Genomic DNA, 19,753 nt, shown 5'->3' with positions numbered 1-19,753 from the left:
CCCTTTCACAGTGTCCCCTCATTTTCTCAGAAAGCGTCGAACCCGAGTTTCCTGATGTGCACTTGTTTTTCACGCTCTATCCTTTCTTTGCAGTGAGTTGGGAGCCGCTTACGTTTCCGCGACAACTGGTGCCGTGGCAACAGCTCTAGGACTTAACGCCTTAACCAAGGTACTCGGATTTTTACTCGGATTTTTATTACCCCAGTAAGGCTTCTTCCTTTGTTCTTACCCGACTGCCCCCAGGTCTCTCCATTATTTCTCAAAATAGTTCAAAATAGTTCCTGGGACTTTCTTGTTACCATCATTATCTTTGCCTGCCTGTCTCAGTGGGGTCTCAGAAGTGCTGTCACCAGCCAACCCTGCCAAGCCCCTGGTCCGTCCCTGGCACCGCGTCTTACGTGGCCAGTGCTCCCCAACCCTAACTGCCCACTAGAGGCTGTGTGCCGAGGCGTGTGCCTGCACTCACACCTCTGGAAAGGTGGAGACGCCAGCTCCTGAACTCAAGACCCCGTGACATCAAAGCCCACCCCGGTCCATCAGCCAGGCCAATCTGGTCAATGTCTTGGAGGCCCACCTTGTCCCAGTGCACCCGTGCTGGAAATCCACAAACATCCCCAGGAAACAAGTTTTGAAAGTACCCCTGGCCTGAGTTGCCACACAAATAAGACTGTGTTTTTAGCAAGCTTTCAAGGAGAAGTAAGTATTTGCATTCAGTCATGCGGGCAAAGTAAGATAATGCGTTTGGGATTTTTCTTCCCGCAGCATGTCTCACCACTCATAGGACGTTTTGTTCCCTTTGCTGCCGTGGCTGCTGCTAATTGCATTAATATCCCATTAATGAGGCAAAGGTAAGTTTCATATGCAGTCTTAGAAAGGACGGGTGCTTGACAGTTCAGTCTGGTAGTAATTCATTTTGTTGAAACTTTTAATAATTCATTTTAATATTTATGGATGGAATTACATGGGACCTCAGGTTTGTTTCCAGGTAATCTGTTGTGGGCACAAGGATAGCTCCGTTCATGAAACAAGCTTAGCCATGAGTTGCTAATTATTGAGGTAGGCTAATAAGTATGTGGGGGGTTAGAATACTCTCTCTACTTCTGTGTAATAAAAAGTTTAAAACACCTATTTCCAATTAACATTTGGTTGTTTAGAGCTAGGCAAAGAAGGCCCATGCACAGAAAGTCTGTTCTCTAAAATAGGCTGCCCCCCTACCCCAGAAATGTTTTAATGGGTTTAAAATAATATTAATCTATATTTTTGGAAGTATTTTATAGAACTGGCAGAAATTAAAAGGGAAGAAAGAACATGAAAAAGCATTTTGGAATGGATAATGAAGAACAGTATAAAACAGGAGCTATAATTTTAGTGCTAGTGGCCAGAGTTAACTATCCAGCAGTGCCACAGACTAGTGATTCCCGTGTCAGTGTGGTGAGTTTACTCACTAATGCCGTGTTCTATAATTAAAGCTGCTGAGATTTGCATGTGAGCATAGAAATTAGCCTTACCTTTAAGTTAACATGTTCACCCTTTGAATTACATTGTTATTAAAAATACAACACTTTTTTCCCAAGAAGTTTACTAGTGTTATTTTAACTTTTCTTTTTTTAAGATTTTATTTGCTAATTTATTTATTTGAGAAAGAGAGCATGACAGTGAGCAGGGGGAGGGGCAGAGAGAGAGGGTCCTGGGCTCCAGTCCCGTGTTCAGCCCCCTGCTCAGCAAGGAGTCTGCTTCTCTCGCTCCCTCTGCCCCTCCCCGCTGCTTGTTCTCTCTTTCTCTCAAAGAAATAAAATCTTTAAAAAATAAATAGACCTGTTAGTGCCAAAAATGACACTCGAGTGGGCATTTGGGTTCAGTATGGACTTGACGTTCCAGAGCACAGTGCCATTTCCAGCCATCTCACAAGGGCCTCTGTGAACTTCTTTGCCTGCGTTTTGCTCGGCAGGGAGCTCAAAGTTGGCATTCCAGTCACAGATGAGAATGGGAACCGCTTGGGTGAGTCAGCCAACGCTGCAAAACAAGCCATCACGCAAGTCGTCGTCTCCAGGATTCTAATGGCAGCCCCGGGCATGGGTTAGTAGCTCTTTGTCCACGGGCCCTGGCTGTAGCCTGCGGGGTGGGAAGCAGCGTGGGCACGGAAGTGGTGTGATCCTGAGGCTTTAGGGGTGTGACATCCACGCTGTGTGCAGTGTGAAGAGGGCCAACAGCGATGGTCCAGAGCCTGGCGAGGAGGCTGGCCCGCTATAGCAGGCCAGTGATGGGGCTGGTTTGGACCCGGGTGGGGACGGTACGGGTGATGAGAACTTGAAGGCAAAAATTTTCGTTTTCGTATACCTTGAAACTTCTAAAAGTTCTTGAATCAGAATAATTTCTACTAAAGATTTACTTGTATCGATGAGAAACCCTTGGAATACAAACCAAGTCGGGTCAGTTAGAGCAGCTATGAAGATGTATGCCAAGTTTCTGCCTAGTTTTGTCCATAGGGCTGGGAGTTGACATGACCCACAGCCAAAATCTGCATCGTTTATGGCTCCTCTGAGACCCTTTCACCCACTCCTAGGACTTCCTGGAGCCACTCTGAGACCAAGGCCGAAAGAAGATTCTCAGACTCACTCAGGAAACAGAGGGCCTGGGAAGTCTAGTGCTCTTTACAAAAAAAAAAGAAGAAAGAAAGAAATTAGTGGGATTAATTTCATCATCTCAGCTGAATGCAGAAAGCACTTGGCTATTAACCAAGCTGTCAAAAGAAGCACACTTAATCAGTTGTAGTCACCTTGTCCTGCTAGTATCTTTTGTTGTCTTTAAGTGCCTTTTGTCATCGTGAGTCTCATCAGCCCATGAGTAGGAGTAGGTAACCAAAGTTGAAGAAAAGGACCTGAAGGAAAATTTTGCAGAACATTATAGTGGCCTCAGTTATAATCCCAGATCATTCAGGTTATCCGATGTAGCCACTGTTAAATGATTGAATGAAGGAATCCCTTGGCGTCCTCAGGAGACAGTGGTGCTCGCTGCGGGGGTGGGTGTGCTGTGGGAACCACAGTCGTGAAACAGACCAGGGTCCCCAGAGTCTGGGACCAGCACACGGTCACCAACCCGCAGGGGGCTGCGGCGCCTGTTCCAGCACGCCTGCAGTATCCGGATTTCCATGTCTGCCGCCATCAGGCTTGCAACTCCAACCTCTCTGTCCTGCATTTGCTTTCGGGTTGCGTTTTGTTCTTGCTCATTTTGAAAAACGAGGTAACCCTTTGGAGCTCAGCCAGCCCAACAGATCTATTTCTAGTGGCTTGGTTATTTTAAACATTAATGAGTCCCCAGAGAAGAAACACAACCTTTCTGTCCCAGTGGAAGCTATAGAGGTAATTGCCATGTGGAAGTAGTTGATGTGACAGTTCGGTCTGGTAGAAATTGTACTATAATTTATAATAATAAATGTCAATAATAAGTAATAATGTACTACCACTACCCAAGGTGTTAGATGCATTATTGTCTCCAACGATCACAGCCAGTTCGATAGAATTCTCTCCATGTTGTTGATGAGGAAAACAGAACACTGAGGCCCAGAGAAGTTAGGTGACTTTTCTTCCTCAAGGCAGGAATTTTTTTCTTAAGGCAGAATCTTTTTACTGGATTCCACGTGGGAGGGATGCCTAGGGGAGGCTGCATTTGTTTAATTAGCACAGAAGGGGAAAATTCCTGAGGTTTGTACTGTTTCAAGGTAAATGTAAAGTTCTCTTCAAGATTATAAAATTTTCTGGCTGGTAAAGAGCATTATTACACTGTTTTAAATTTTTTTAAATGCTAAAGCATTCTAAAGAATTACTGCAAATAATTTCACTCTGCCAGTGTGAAAATAGCCTAACAGTAACATACACCTTTTTTGTGAAATATTTCACTTTTGTGAAATAGTTGAAAAAGTGTGAACTGAAAATAAATATTAAAGAAAGATTGAAATGGATCTGTCTTTTCCTTGCAGCCATCCCTCCATTTATCATGAACACTTTGGAGAAGAAAGCCTTCCTAAAGGTAAGCCCCAGTTCTAGTCTCTGTCTCATTCCTCTCAATTCCTTTCCAGACTTCAAACAATACAGAATATTTCCTACCCAGTGCGTAAAGAATTTGAAGGCCACTGGCACTTGGGCACTTGTGCAAATAAAAAGATGTTTCCAGGAACATTTCACTTCTGATCTCAGATCTTTGAAAAAACTTTCATAACTGAAGGTGGCTACCCATTCCTCCTGAGAGGCTGTACTCAGTTACGGCTTATCTTGGTCATCCCTCGGATGCCAGCCAGGTGATCATGAGGAGACACTGTGAATTTGGGATGACGTGTGTGTAAGTCACTACACATACTACCAGAAATGAAAAAAAGAGTTTGGAGTAGTAGCTTTAGAGGACCCTGAATATAGTGCCCAGTGTATTTTCCTTTGGTGATCATATCTAGTAAGCAATTCATTAATCTGTCAGCCACCTCCCTTCAGGGTCTGCAAATATTACAGATGACACTGTGAGCAAGGACTCTCGATGGTTCCCCGCTGCTTTTACTAGCTTCCCGGTTTAAAGCAGTAGTGTTCGTGCTTCACCCTCATTTTCCCTTTCTTTCACAAGCGGGATACTGTAGAACAGGGTGACTCACTTGGCTCATGCGGTTTGGAAAGTGGCCCTGGTAGATCTGCCAAGAAAAAGGAGCCCGGTTTCTCGCTGGAGGAGCAGGTGTGTTGTGGGGAAGACCACAGCTCTCCTGGGGTGAATTGTTTTGGCTCTGGGAAACAGAACCGTAACATCGGGGGGATGATATATAAAGCTTTAAACGAGGACATAGTTCACAAGCTAAAGACTTCCTGAATGACGTCATTGATTAGGAGTATGTTCACTGACCCGTATACCTCCCATGCGCCCCAGAAGGAAAGCTACGGTCAACACTAAGTGAGCATTTCATAAACACTTTTAGTATAGGGGTGTTCTTAGAGAAGTAAGCCAGAAAGTCTGCTGTGAGGAAACAGTAATGTTGAGTGCCTCCTTTGACTCATGTAGCCAGGTTGTCACCTGTCAGTACCCCAACCCCACGTTAGGGAAAGGGGACCCTCTCTCCGGCACCTTTTCTCCTATTCTTGTTTGCGTGCTTTGGGCACATGGATGAAGTTTCTGTTCCATGAGTATCCTCCTCTAGCAATGTTACACGTCGGTATGAATTGTGCAGTGTGTTGTTGTGGCTCTGTAGCGACGGGACTGTCCCAAAGAACAAAACAGTTACATACATGGAAGCAAGAAAGCTGTTGGTATGGACCAAAATGTCTTTGTGGATTCATCTGGCATTTTACCTACCCGATGTAGCCACTGAGCTCTTCTTCTGAGAATTAATGATGAAGTTTTGCCCAAATCTCTTTCTGGTGCGAAGCCCAGAAAAGGATGAACCCTTAAAAGCTGCTAATGGATTAGTTTATGTACTAGAACAGCAACTATATCCTGAAATTACCAAATTACATGCACATTTGGAATTCATCAGCTTTGACATCTCTGTGATTTTCAAATAATCTGAAAAAAATTAGTGCTCCTTTCTCTATCCATCCCCGCTTTACTTATGGGAAGTGATCTGGGCTTTGAAAGAAGAAACTTATCAAGTTAACTGAAGCGGAGTTTGCAGCATCCCTCGGGGACACTGGCAGTGAGTGGTCCCTCCAGGACACCCATAATTTCGCAGACATCGACTTGATGCCCTGCGTTCTTCTCTCCTGGCTCTTGATCGGGGAAGGCTTTAGGATTAGGATTATAGTGGTTCAGCCAGGGCATGTGTCGACCCAGGCAACCTTTGATACTTACGTTGTTGTTAGCACCTGAGGTAGTGACATGCCAATTTCAGGAAAAGTGGAGCATCGAGATAACCCTGTCCCCTGCCCCCAATCGAATGCGAGCAAGACTCAGAGTTTTAAAGCTACACCAGATGTCTAGGTCAGTTACAAGTCTTGGAAATTGTCCTCCGATGTGAGTTTGACATAAAGTGACAGCTCTTGCAAGAGAGGAGTAATAAGTGTGGCTCGTTGTCCAATAGCGCAGTGAGGTTAAGATTGTTCTGAATCCAGAGGCAGCCATGAAAGCAGGTGGGAGGCCGCTCTCGGTGGCAGCACCCGCACTGCCGAGGCTGACCTGATCTGCCTGACCTGCCTCTCACATGCCGCCCACCGCCTCCGCAGAGGGGTCTGTGCAGCCTGCCTCTAGAGCAGAGGCTCGGAGCCTCGCCACCTGCCCCTGCGGGCAGTGCTTTCTTCCGCAGTCTGGTTCCCGCCTGCGGGCGTTGGGCACACTCTGCCACGAACCTGTGTCCGGATCGTGGCTGGGGATTCCAGAAATGCTGGAATAAAGTCTGCATTTGAAGCTCCAGCAATGCTGAGAAGGCACTGGGCAAAACAGGAAACGAGGTTGGTACATTCTTCTCCAAGTGCAGGTGTGCTTTGGTGCTCCTGGAGTCTCAGCATTGTTGGAAAAGTTGCCAGAGTGTCTCTGATCTCTGAGTGACAAACACTGGACAGAGACCCAGTTGGGTATCTCACATCATTATCTTGCTCTGATGGATGGAAATTGCTGCAGATACAGCCTAATGGCATTTTCTGTGTGAAGGAGCCAGCAAATGCACAAGAAGTTAGCTCCCCATTGCCACTGTGCTATGGGCTTTCTCACATTAATAAATGAGTGTATACTTTGTTTTCCTCCCTCTCCTCAGTGTGCACCTTTTAGCTTTACTTGATACTGTATTCACCCGTAATAACTTGGAGATGTGCCGTCTCGCCCGTCCTTCACAAAGCACCCTCTGTCTGTCCCACTCTCCAGCGCTGAAGGGCCCCACTGGGAGCTGAGAGAGGCCACCAGCCTCAGAACCACTGTGGCAAGGTCTGGAGCGGTGGTCAGAGTAGCCGACACTCAGTCCCAGCATCCCACTGGCTACAGGGGGTCTGGTTGTGGCTGTCCTGCCCCAGCCCTCTGAGGAGGACGTTGCTTTGGGAAGGGAATGGCGGAATGTTGTTGAACTGTTCATACACACATACCACTCCCCAAGTGCAGCGTGGCCTTAACCTGAAATACTGCATTTTGCCCCCGTAGAGAGTCCCAGAGGACTTAATTGAGAGTCTAGCTCTTGCTAAAACATAGGCCAGAGTGGCTTGTCTTACTGTCCCTACTTTTCCACCTCCAGAGCACTTGCCCATGCCTCGGGAGGGGCCGGCTTCACCGTGCCCCTTCTACAGAGGGTGCAGAGTCCACTTGTCCCACGGCTTATTATGTCCACGTGGGTAGTGTCTGCCTCCCTTTGTGCCCTGACTGTTCCCAGAGCCCCGGTGGCTGCGTGTGCCCCTCTGCAGGGAGGTGGTTAACTGGGTTTCTACTTCAGCTGTGGCCAAACCTACCGGCAAACTTGAAACAAATGGCACATTCTTGGCGTTTTTTAGCAGTGAGCTTGGGGAGCAGTCAGTGTGACTCATCCCTCCCCCTGCACTGTACCTTTTCCCCAGTGGAACGCTGGAAAAAAGCATCCGCAGTGGACAGGAGACTCACAGACATCTTTGTGATAAACCAGAAAGCTCACACCCCGGCCCTACGAAGAACCGCATTCTCGAAGAATAACTCCTGTGGTCCCTTTACCTTGAGGCACTTTCACTGGGAGTAAGTCCAGTTAACGTGGTTTGGGTCAGATTGTGGTTCCTCATTCCTTAAGTTCTACTCCTTCCATATGTTCTCTAATAACAGGTGGCTGCTCTGTCTACTCTGGAGATTATCAGGACTTTCTGTTAGTTAAATGCGGATGTAGCATTTATTTACCTACTCACTCATTTGTTTACTCGGCTACGCTTTGCTGAGTGCCCATTACATGCCACACAACATGCGAGGAGCTGAGTCAGAGAAACAGAGCTAGAGTCCTGCTCGTGGGGACCGTATAGCTCAGGGACAGAAAGAGGTGCATGGCAGGGGTTCTGATCCTTGCTGGTTACAGCACAGGGAATAGAGGAGTTGACACCCTCAATGACAGGCGGTGGCAAAGACTAGAAGAGGATGGCTCAAGGCTCCATGCTTTGCAGCAGCTCACAAAAAGGACACAGCATGGCTTCTTGGGAGACTTGTGGATGCCAGGGTGCCTGGCATTGGGGCCCTGTATAGGGGGTTGACCGGACCATATATAAAAAGTAATAATATATAAAAATTAATTCCCCGTGGTTCATATACTTCAAACATAAAAATCAACAACTGTAAAACTCCTAGCAAAAAATATAATAGACTACCTTTGAGATTGAGAGTTTGGCCAAGTTTTCTTAGACAAAACAGCAAAGGCAGTTCATAAGAGAAAAAGTGATAAATTGGGCTTCATCAGAAGGGTAACATTCTATTGTTTGAAAACTGTAAGAGATGAAACAAGAAATAGACTGGGAGAAAATCTATACAAAGATTGTATCTGGTCAAGGATTTCTATCCAGAAGATATAAGTCACTCAGTACTCGTTTAAGAAAACAATCCAGTTTTAAAAATGGGCAGCAGGTTTGAATGGGTGTTTCACCAAATACATATCCTATATCAAATAAGCACATGAAAGACACTCAGTATCTTTATTTACTGGGGAAATCTACATTCGAACTACATGAGCTGTGACCAAACACCTACAGGAATGGCTAAAATCAGAAGGACCGACCACAGCATGTGTTGGTGAGGATGTGGAGGAACTAGAACTCCCATATCCTGCTGGTGAGAATGAAGAATGATACAGCCACTTTGGACAATAGTTTGGTACTTTCTTAAAAAGCGAAATAGATGCTTCAGCTATTTCACTCCTAGCTGTTTACCTAGGAGAAATGAAAGCCTGTGTCCATAAAAGATGAATGCTACACAACAGCTTTATTTGCATTAGCCCCCAAACCAGCAACAACCCAGATGTTCGTCAGCAGGAGAATAGATGATCAGATTGTGCCTTTTCCATATAATGGAACTCCTCACTCAGCGAAGAAGGGTGATGAACTAGTGATCCATGCAGCCACCCGAATGAATCCCAAAATGATTTCCTAAAAGAATAGATATACTTAAAATGCTAGAGAATATAAACATATGTAGTGGCAAAAAGGAGATCAGAGGTTGCCAGGGAATGGGGTGCAGGGTTCAGGAAAGAGAAAGGAACTGCCAAGGGCACAAGGAACAGGGAAAGCATTAGGGGTGACGGATACATTCACGACCTTGATCATGGCGGTGGCTTCACAGCTACTCGAGTATATGTATAAAAACTTGGGTTGTACATGGCAAATACATGTGGTTTACTGTATGTCAGCAAAGCTATGAGAAAAAAGACACTGGCAGAGAGGCATACTAACTTTTTGTCAGTAGTAACTTTTTAGTTAGTTAGTAGTACCTAGTTGTTAGTTAGTAGTAACTTTTTGTTAGAGCCATACTAACTTTTTGAACTTTTTCCTCATTGAATATATGTCTTTTACACTTATGATTACTCTTTAATTCACTGTAAACTTTCGTTTACAGTATCCTCTGTTTGCATGATTCTAAGTGTGTGAGTATGTAGGGGAAGACCAGACCTCCACAGCTCACTCACGGAGTCTCAGGCTAAGTGCTGTTTAAGAGGTAGGGGTGAGTCAAGTGGTTAGGGTGCTGGAGAGGAGTTGGGAGACTTGGGGATGACATCCAGGTTCGGTTAAGTCAGAATTGTCCAGGACTATTGTCATTGCTCAGAGCCTTTTCATCGAAACCTTCAGCACAAGCCACAGTCCACCTTCCGCTCATATACACCTTGAGACTGCTTACAGCTGGCCCCTGGGATAACCCGTTAGCCCCGTTGGCTTCAGACTGGAGCCCACTTTAAATCAGAAGGCCATTCTCAGGTTCAAGTTCATCCTCCACACAATCTCCTTCAGCACTTAGTCTGCCTTCTCTCACCCAGCACGGACGTCACGTCTGGCAAGTGCCTGGGCGAGGACATACGTCTCCTTATGAAGATCCATCATCGTCACACAGAGCTAATTACCCAAGATACGATATGTCCTTTTCTTGCTGTCCTTTGAGGGGTGGGTCTGTCCCCTCTTGATGACATCTCTCCCTTCCTCTCTAGTACATGCCTCTCTCCCCTCACGTTAACCTGCGTGACATACTTTTGTGCCAGAGGAGTCTTCTCGGGGACCAGGGTATGCCTCTCATGCAAGCCTCTTGGGAATCATGATCTTTTAACAAGTTGTGTTGACTCTGCGCTAAGTTGGCTGATTTCATAACAACCAGTGCACGACTCGGCTGCCGCTGTTTCAGGGGCCTTGTTTCTAGAAACATCTATCCCATTGTTCTCTATCTTGCATGTTTTGGTACCACTCCTTTTTAAAAACTAAAAGTCTAACAGTGCCTATTCTTCAAAAGACCAACCAATTCGTTCATTTCCATTAAAAAAAAAAAAAGCTACAGGCAAAAATTTTCTGTGGCAGCAATAGTTTTAACCATATTGACAGCAACTAAAAGCAAGACAGGGAAGCTGTGGGGGAGGAGGGACGTGTCTGCTGGGTTCCTGCTATGCTTCAGGCTCTGTCCTGGGTACTTGTCCAATGTCAACCTGGCGCAGCTCCCACGCACTTGGAGGCAACTGTTGCCATTCTCATTCTGCCGATAAGGAAACCAAAGCTTAGAGAGGGCGGGCTCTGGCTGCCCTGTCCCCACAGTCGGGAACCAGGCAGCAGGGCAGTCGGTTGCATATAGGTCTGTCTGTCTGCCAGCCTGGACACCGGGCTGCGCCGCCTCCCCGGTAGGAGGTGACGATTCCTCTACCTGTTCAGAGCCGAGCATCTCGCAGATGACACGTGCAAGAGAAAAAACTGAGAGGCCACTTGATCTTCGCATGTCGATCAAGGAGGCTGCAGGAAGTCAGGACTAACATGCTTGTTGCAGTGTCACCCCCAGATTCCACTAACCCAGGCCTTGGAACGTGGAGCATTTCCTCCCTATTAATCAGCGGAAGAAATTGTCTCTGTATGAAAAGTCTCCAAAATAATTTCTCTCTCAAAACAGAGGTTCCCGTGGATGAGCGCACCTATTCAAGTTGGATTAGTTGGCTTTTGGTGAGTGGAATTAATTTCTTTCTTAAAGGTAGATGCACAGCATGTGAAAGGTGAAGGAACAGGTTCATAACGTGGGATAAAAGTTTTGAGAGTGAGGCCATCCCAGAACATCTGGAACTTACGGTCCCAAAAATTAGACGGAAGTAGAGAGAAACCTACAATGTTTGGGACTATTTGCATGATTCTCTTTTAAACTTCTACTAGGTCTCTTGATGTTTTTTAAAATTATCTTCATAGTCCTTGTAATAAAATTAGACAAACAGGACGTATTTTTTGTAAGGAAATATGGTGCTCAGAAGAAAGGGGATTGTTATAAAAGTAAAAGAGAGGAAGAATCTGGAAGTCATCCACTTGAAAATGCTTTCATTTTGTCTTTTTCTTGTTTCTTTTTTAAGTTTGGTATTTGCTACACCTCTGTGCTGTGCTCTGTTTCCTCAGAAAAGGTATGTAAAAAAAAAAAAAAGTCAAAAAAAAAAAAAAGGAAAGGCATGTATTTGCTATTCCTCGGAACCATCATGAGTTTTAATCCTGGAAACCAGTTGAAGACGCGGGTGCTGTTACCCTATTCCACTTGAAGGGAAGTTGAGAGTCGAAAAGATGAATGAAGCCGGGTCTCTAAGAGGAAGAGATAGAGGCAGAAGTGCAAGACACACCTGTTGAATCTCCAAACTCTCTTTATCCAGCTCCACCATTACATTTGGGAATGCTTTATTCTTTCATAAGAGTCGGGTGAACTCTGGTACAAATTGGCGTTTATAAAAAATTTTAAATAGGGCTTCTCGTCATCCAGTCCATTGGCCAGAGCAGCCGCAACACAGGCGTGTTCAAACTTAAAGACCGCCCCAGGGACAGCGGTTATATGCACGTAGCCTCCGTGGTTGGTTTATTTGCTGCCCTTCTTCCTGCTTAGTTTCTTGCCTTAAAGTCCTTACTGTGTACTTTGATCACAAGCTACCCTTAAATCCCGCTTTTGATGGGAGAACTGGGTGGATGGGCATTAAATCAGCACGGGATACATCAAGGTCTTCTGCCTCTTGCCGATCTGACATGAAGGCACAGAGAGCAGCAGTTTGTTGTTTTGCTTTTGTCTGAGGGTTACCAGGCTCCTGCCTTGGTAATACCCCCAGCGGGGCCCCACACCTGGTATAGCCTTTCATGCCCAAGGCTTTCCAAGGCCGACAAGGTGTGCTGGAACTAACTTTCTCAGGTCCGCTCCACCTGATAAAGAACTCCACCTTTTATCCGCTCTCTCACTTCTGTCTTCAACTCCTACTGGTCTTAAATTGGGCATTAAATGTCAAGGAGAGGGAGCCTCGAAATCACCTTGATGCCTAGAGCCATACCCCGTGGGAGGGGGCCACACCTTCAGAATTTATCCTCTGAGCCCATTACAGATGCATTTCTTCACATCCAAAAAGGGGTAATTACACCTATTTACTTTCCAAACCCCAAAAGCTCAGGACTTAACATAAGAAAAGTTTATTTCTCTAATATATACCAGCGTCGGACAGTTGACCTTGTACTCAGTGATGTAGAGATAGTATATATGAAATGCTGAGAACACCCAACACAAGGTCAGCCCTTAATATATAAAGCTGTTACAGTTTAGAGATGGAAGGATTTGAAAATCCATTAAGGAGTTTCCTACATAGGCCTTGGTTTAAATGAAGTTTATTCCTGGTTTTTGCTTATACGTTTGTTTCTTTTTCTTTTTGTTTCTTACGCCCCAGTTAGATAGCACAGGATTACTCATATTCCTTGGTTTGTTACGCACTATCCTCCTTGGTCCAAACATGACCCTATTTTGTTTGATGATATCATGAATATCCATGAGTCCGCTGCCCACTCGTGAATACAAATATGACCAAGAAGTTATGTGTTTTTGTAGGTTCTTTCCAGCCCATACTCCTCCCTCCTGCAGATTGAACCATTATGCTGCATTTCATATTTATCAGACAGTTGCATTTAAAAAATTTTATTATATATATTTTCCTAATGTTTTGTTTTGCCTCTTTGGGAACTTTTTAGGGAAGGGTGTCATGCTACATGCAGTCTTCTGCTGCTCATTCTTTTTTATTTAATACCATGTAGCTAGACCCATCCACATTCCTGCGTGTAGCGAAGTTCATTCACGGTTTACAGCAGTGTCAATTGTATAAATATGCTACAGGGGCACCTGGGTGGCTTAGTGAATTAAAGCCTCTGCCTTCTGCTCGGGTCATGATCTCAGGGCCCTGGGATCAAGCCCCACATCGGGCTCTCTGCTCAGCCGGGAGCCTGCTTCCCCCTCTCTCTCTCTGCCTGCCTCTCTGCCTACTTGTGATCTCTCTGTCTGTCAAATAAATAAATAAAATCTTTAAATATGCTGCAGTCCTCCATTCTCCTGCACACGTGAGAAATAATCCTGACCAGCATTTGTGGGAAGCAGCGAGAAAGTGTTGCTTTGAGAGGAAATCATAGTTTTAAATGTATTTATTAGAAAGGAAGAATGGCTGAAAAACCAGCACTAAATGTCCAACTTAAGGTCAAAAAAGAACAGAAAGAATATACCGCGGGAAAAGAAAAAGGAAGGAAATAAGAAATAGGAAGATCCAGGATGTCCAAAGTTGTTTTTTTGAAAATAGTAACAAAATGGTAACAAATAGTAGTAAAATCATCTTGTGATGTCAATCATGACAAAAGGAACAGATGATACGAATGAAGAATACTACAGATATTAAAGCGCGAGTCTCCCCACCACCCAGGAGGGTTTGAATGACTTTAATTCCAAAATCAGGGTTTGCCTTTATAATATAGTAATAGTAATTACGAGTACTTCTAGATCGATGGAAAAACAGAACCAAGAGGCTGTATAGCGTGCTGGTTGGGAGCACGGCTTTGGGTTCAAGAAAGGCCTGACTTTGAATCTCAGTGTCACTCCAGTTTCCTTATCTGTAAAACTAGGATAATATCAGACTTTCAGGGTTTTTATAAGAATTAAAGTGCATAATATCTGGTCCAACAAATAGATCATCAACAGCGTCATTGTAAGATTATCCCATGTCCGCTGTGTAGAACATAACCATGATGGTACTTTTACCTCCTATGTTCACAGTATTTCTCTTATTTTTTTACATTTGTTTATATATCTATATTCTGTCTTTTTTTAACTTCATATTTTTCCACATCTCAACTATATTATAGACCAAATCTTTTTAAAAGACAAATTATGTATCAAAAAAAAGATTAATTATATATCAAAATATTACCAGTTTTTTTTTAAGATTTTATTTATTTATTTGACAGAGAGAAATCACAAGTAGATGGAGAGGCAGGCAGAGAGAGAGAGAGGGAAGCAGGCTCCCCGCTGAGCAGAGAGCCCGATGCGGGACTCGATCCCAGAACCCTGGGATCATGACCCGAGCCGAAGGCAGCGGCTTAACCCACTGAGCCACCCAGGTGCCCCAAAATATTACCAGGTTTTCTGGTAATAAGCACTCTGGACAATTTTTCTTCATTCTTTTATATAATAAGTATGCATTTATAACCCCCCAAAAAAGCTTTAAGACATATACACATATAATGCATTCAGTACTTTTAAATGCGTAAAGCAAAGACTGACAGAGGTCATCGCTCAGTGGTGTGTGACAATGAGTGATGTTTTTTTTCTTGTACAGCTTAGTATTTTCTAAAAGGTTTGCAATAAGCATGTATTATTATACAATGAAGAAAAGAATATTCGTGCAAGTGAATTTTTAGTGTTAAAAATTCCACTAAGTACTTTTGACTTTTCTACTAATGGTGAACATTATTCTGTTTCCTTGGAGAAGCAGCATCACCACGCATGGCCTCCCAGTTGCCAGCGGGGGCTGAGAGTGTCCTTCTGTGCTTGCCTTCCTCCCAGCCATGAACAGTTTTTAAGCTTTTAATAATTGCTGGGCTCTTAAGCTGCATTTCTTTGATTATTAGCAACAATTAATTTTCCAGAAGGAATCAGGCATTCATGTTTAAGGCACAGGAAGCATTTTTAAAACAGGACTGTCTTACAATGCCAGTCGTGATTCGGGGAGCGGCATGGGAGGGGGAGGCCCCTTCTCCACCGTGTCGAGAGACTCATTCCCTGCTCTGCCCCTGTAATAATCCTGTCGTTTCTCCCTTACCCAGTTCCATGTCTGTGACAAGCTTGGAGCCTGATTTGCAAGCCAAGATCCAAGAGACCTATCCTGAATTACGACGTGTATACTTTAATAAGGGGTTGTAAAGTAGTGGAAGAAACTCTACAGCTTATACCGCCCACTGCAAACCTGGTGAGGAAAAGTCTGTTCAACCTGGGTTCTCCCAGTTACAGAAACCTTTTAAAGACCCACATTAGCCTTTTAGAGTCAAGCTGCTACTTTCAGCACAGCACCTGGTACGGGCCAGGCGCCCAACAACCTGTTGGCTCCCTTACATTTGAATCACGATGTAATTTACAGAAATACCCTTCCTCTAGCTTTTATAGTAATTGTTTTCCAAAGACGATATACCAGCCCTCACCCAGAGTTTTAAAAAGCACTGCTAGGCATAGAGTAGATGTTTAGCATACGCTCAATAAATATGTATTGACTGTCAGTGAGTGGAAAGGAAATCTGTTTGAAATACTGAGTTTTTTTACCCCATTTTTGTTTCAAATCACTCCGCAGTGATTGGAGAAAACACAAAAGCTCTGAGCCTAAGCTACAAAAAGTGACTCGTAAATATTAAGAACGTTTGCTTCCACTTTGGGCAGTGCATAACCCAAAGTAGATGTGGAGCCTTTTGGATTTATAGGGTAAAAGCTCTTCCATCTACTTCCCAAAAGTCACAGTAACAGACAAATGTGATGAGCCATCCCAGCTGTCAGCAGCTACATGCGTTCATATCGCTGGTAGATTTCTTCGGTTGACTCTGAAATTTATTCTGTTTTACATTCCTGTGAAGTTCATCTTACTTTGCACTTGTTGACTTTATATTCAATTATTTACGTCAAATCAAATAACTGAAATGTGCCAATGTCTAATTTTGGAAGTATGTTCAATACTGTATGACTGCGTTGGATCTGCTTTATTTGATCTTTTTAGCAGTGAGAGCACAGGTCCAGCTAGCTACATATCTTTTCTTCTCATAGACTCCTTTGGCTCTCAGAAAGATACGGAAATAATGTGTGTGTGAATCAGTGATGAATGAATTGTACTTGGATATCTGTGTTACATTCCACCCTGTTTGACAGCAAGGAGTCCATGGACCACTGTTTACATCATCTGTAGTAGCTTCACATATGTTTAATGTAACATTATGTTTCAAGTCTGAAGATGTTTAATGTAACATTATGTTTCAAGTCTGAAGATGTTCAAGGCCTGTGCCGGGTGGTGGCTGTGTGGAGTGAGGCCACTCAGTTTGATTGTAATTCAGAGTCTTGTAAGGGGTGGGGGGGGATGTAGAAACTAGTTTTGACAGATTTTTCCAGACAATGTGACCAGACTGAATTTCCTCATAAAGAAAAAATGGTGTGCCTTGTGTCTGTGTTTCTCTTTTCTCTGAAAGGATTAAAGGATCTGAAGCTTGGGGCCACTCTGAACCTTCCTTTGTGCCACCAGAATTTTCTCATTTAGTTTTTCTGTCTGAAACCATTTGAGGCAAACTAGCTTCCCCATGCCATGCTGGCCTTGGATGTGTTTTGCTGCTGTAGATGCTTCTCTTTAAAAAATAGGAAGAGCCTGAAATTCAAGGCAAATCTCCATGAGGTGCTGAAAGGGTGCTTTTTAAGGAGAACCCGAAGCTCCCCACCTCCCCCAAACAACCTGCCCTGGTTAATCTCAGAATTCTTATTTCCCAACCCCCTTAACTGTTGGCTCCATCTCATTATCTTAACCTTCCCTGAGAAATTCATCAACAGCTGGCTCGAAGGTTGATGAACTGACTGAAACTGTATACACACCAGGAGGGGATCATGAACACGGAGACGTGTCTTTTTAAACATTATTAACCGAAGCTTCCAACTCTTAATGCTTTTATATAGAAATATGAACTGTATTGTTTAATCGTGGTTTATAAAAAGGAACAAATGAACCAAGATTGGCAATTTTGCTGATCTCTTAGACATACCTTTTCTGGAGAAAAATCCTACATGAAGTGCAATGAGCTTATAAAGGTAAATGGAAACCCGGTTTCTATCAACATCCTGAGGAATTACAATCGTGCGTATTTACTGACCGCTAGTTTTTATTTCAGTATTAGCACAGCGTCTCGCCAGTGTTGGAATCAATGTATTATTTCAGTTCAACTGGATGAAATGTTAAATAAACTCAGAATGAAAATAAATTCTCTCTTTTATTTGTATGTAAAGGGTAATACAGTTTTATGGTGCAGCTGATGGTCCCTTTCGTTCATACTTAACATCTGGGTACCGGCAGTAACTCCCGACGAATGAGATTTTGTATTATGCGTTCAGCAGGAAATACTTTCCTGTCTTTGGCTCCCAGCCTTCCACCTTCAGGAACTCCGGAACCCCGTATGCGCCAAGCACATGCCCCCTCCCAGCCCCAAACAGTGTAATTACAGGAATATTTGTTATTATGAGCACAGGGAGGGACGTGTGATTCTGCTGTAGGTCCAGATAACAAACACCACTGCACCCAGTGGGGAGGTAAATTTGCTCTCGGGTTGTTTGTCAGATTCTAAGGTGGAAGTAGCCTAGGACATAGTTCACAAAGAAAAATCTAAATGAGTTCAACTGGGGAATGCGTACTTTATGACCAGACTAATAAAGGATTGAGCGTTTTAACCTTGTTCCAGTCTCTGCATCTGTTTTGCTATTGTAACTGTTCATCGCTTCAGTGAGTTAAGTATAGACAAGAGCTTGGGTCTGGAGGTCAGAGCTGATGTAATCTTGGTTGTACCCACTCTTAAAATACATGTGTTTGGGCGACTGACATTCTCCGTGACCTTCAGTTTTGTTCGTGTGCTCTGGTTTTGGAGAAAATCACTGAATGTACCTGAGAGAGTCGTTGTGAATGGACAAGAGCGCCCCTGTACAGCGGCAGTTAGCATGTTGCCTGGCACATAGTGAACTCAACGAATGCTTGCCCGGCGCAAATTTATTTGTTCTAGAGACACTGCTTGTCCATTCAGCATACCAGCTTATCGGTGTTCTTAGTAAGGTTTCAGAACCCCAGCAACTTCCCCACAGTTAACCCACAACCTCGCTAGAAATATACCAGTTTAAAATGGTGAAATGGAGACACTTGAATCCATCCCGTTAAAAGGTCCAACAACTAAGGTTTTGCCCAGATGCAACAAGGTAGGGAAAGTTTCTGCTCGCAGATGAGCAAACCGGGACTTCCAGTGGTGAAGTGCAAGCTCAAGACCACTCCCGGCTGCTTGAAAACTACAGTGGGAGCCAACATCTGACCCCCAGACCTTCGGCCCTCTCCAAAAATGTAAGCGACTGGAATACTCGAATAAAATTAATTTTTCCTTCATGTATGCAGAATTTCACGGAAAGCTGGAGAATAAGCTTATGTTTGGTAGTGATAACTATATGGTGTCCCTTCAAACATAGATACTCCAAGTGTGGTCCATAGACCGGAACAGCCAAGTCTGTTAGAATGCAAGTTCTGGGGCCTCACCCCCAGACCTCTACTGAACCAGAACCCGCAGGAGCCTTAGGAGCCCTGTTGCCGTCACAGTGTGAGAAGTTCTGGCTGTAGCCACATCTCGGGTGTGCCCAGAGATCTGAGCGTCATTGGGCTCATCTCAAGACCCACTTACAATTATCTAGGAATTTGCATATTTTGCCCCTCACAGGATTCTAAGGAAGTATCAAGGCTCAATGTTGACACACTTAGGGACACAGTATCAATAAGCTTACTAGGGCAGGGACGTCTGTTTTGTCCACTGAACTATCTCCAGCACCTAGAGCAGTTGGTGCCAGCCATGGGTCCACGTGTTACGGGGTTCACACTGGACCCTTTCCAGGAGTCTAAAAAAGCATCCTCTCGTTTCCTTGCAGAAAAGAATCCATTTTGTGTCACGAAGAGGAGGTCATCACCAGGATGTGGAAAGAACAAGGAAGGTGAGCTTTTCTGGGAACAGAGGCCGAAACAAACACTGTCCCTGGAAAGTGAGCAGGGAAATGGCAGCAAGCAAGCTGCAACCATCGTTACGGGGGCGCCCCTCCGTCCCTGCCCCTAAGGCCTCTGGAGCAGACAGGGCACTTGGGATGATACACGTGTAATCCTCAAGAAACCTGTTGTATCCCCAACTCTGAAGAGAGAAGGAATTTGAGGCTCAGGGAAGTGCACTAACTTGTCTCGTGCTGCACAGCAGCCCAACCACCATCTCAGTCCTGGCCTGTCAGACTCAAACTATTTCCCACTGCGTTTCATGGATCCAACGTGGCCTTCTTCTCCTCCCTCCTTCTTCCTCCTTCTTCTTTTTCCATAGGTCACTCCTTATAATTCCCCCAAGGGTTTTCTCTCCATTCAAAAGTCAGGAAACAGACTCGAAGAAGTGGAATCACTTGCCACAAACCTAACTTGGTTCATTCAAAAGGACTACGGGAGACGACTCACATTCCCACATACACACCCACACATACACAAGGTGTGTGGAACCTATAGGTCGGCAAGATCATTTCCGGGTGGAGCCCCGAATTAAAGTAAGAGTGGGGAGCCGTGGTT

The 19,753-nt window shown here is 44.4% G+C and overlaps 1 protein-coding gene across 6 annotated transcripts in view; it reads left to right on the top strand.

The window, feature by feature from the left end:
* Positions 1 to 15,665, top strand: part of SFXN1 (sideroflexin 1) — a 36,730-nt gene extending 21,065 nt beyond the window's left edge. The window contains exons 5-13 of one of the 6 annotated variants that reach the window (XM_032336983.1): positions 94 to 169; positions 763 to 848; positions 1,949 to 2,076; positions 3,977 to 4,026; positions 4,609 to 4,713; positions 10,088 to 10,160; positions 11,026 to 11,075; positions 11,471 to 11,518; positions 15,219 to 15,665. In XM_032336983.1, the coding sequence (XP_032192874.1) occupies positions 94 to 169; positions 763 to 848; positions 1,949 to 2,076; positions 3,977 to 4,026; positions 4,609 to 4,713; positions 10,088 to 10,160; positions 11,026 to 11,075; positions 11,471 to 11,518; positions 15,219 to 15,248 (646 nt within the window). In that variant the 3' untranslated portion in view covers positions 15,249 to 15,665. Of the gene's footprint in view, positions 1 to 93; positions 170 to 762; positions 849 to 1,948; positions 2,077 to 3,976; positions 4,027 to 4,608; positions 4,714 to 7,502; positions 7,654 to 10,087; positions 10,161 to 11,025; positions 11,076 to 11,470; positions 11,519 to 15,218 lie in introns of those variants that run through there. The other 5 variants (XM_032336982.1, XM_032336981.1, XR_004284107.1 and 2 more) reach the window with 5 other exon arrangements.
* Positions 15,666 to 19,753: the final 4,088 nt, after the last annotated feature.

This window comes from Mustela erminea, chromosome 3, assembly GCF_009829155.1.
Source record: "Mustela erminea isolate mMusErm1 chromosome 3, mMusErm1.Pri, whole genome shotgun sequence".
Classification (NCBI taxonomy): domain Eukaryota; kingdom Metazoa; phylum Chordata; class Mammalia; order Carnivora; family Mustelidae; genus Mustela; species Mustela erminea.
The sequence above is the reverse complement of the archived record's forward strand: the minus strand, read 5'-3'. Positions and strand labels throughout refer to the sequence as shown.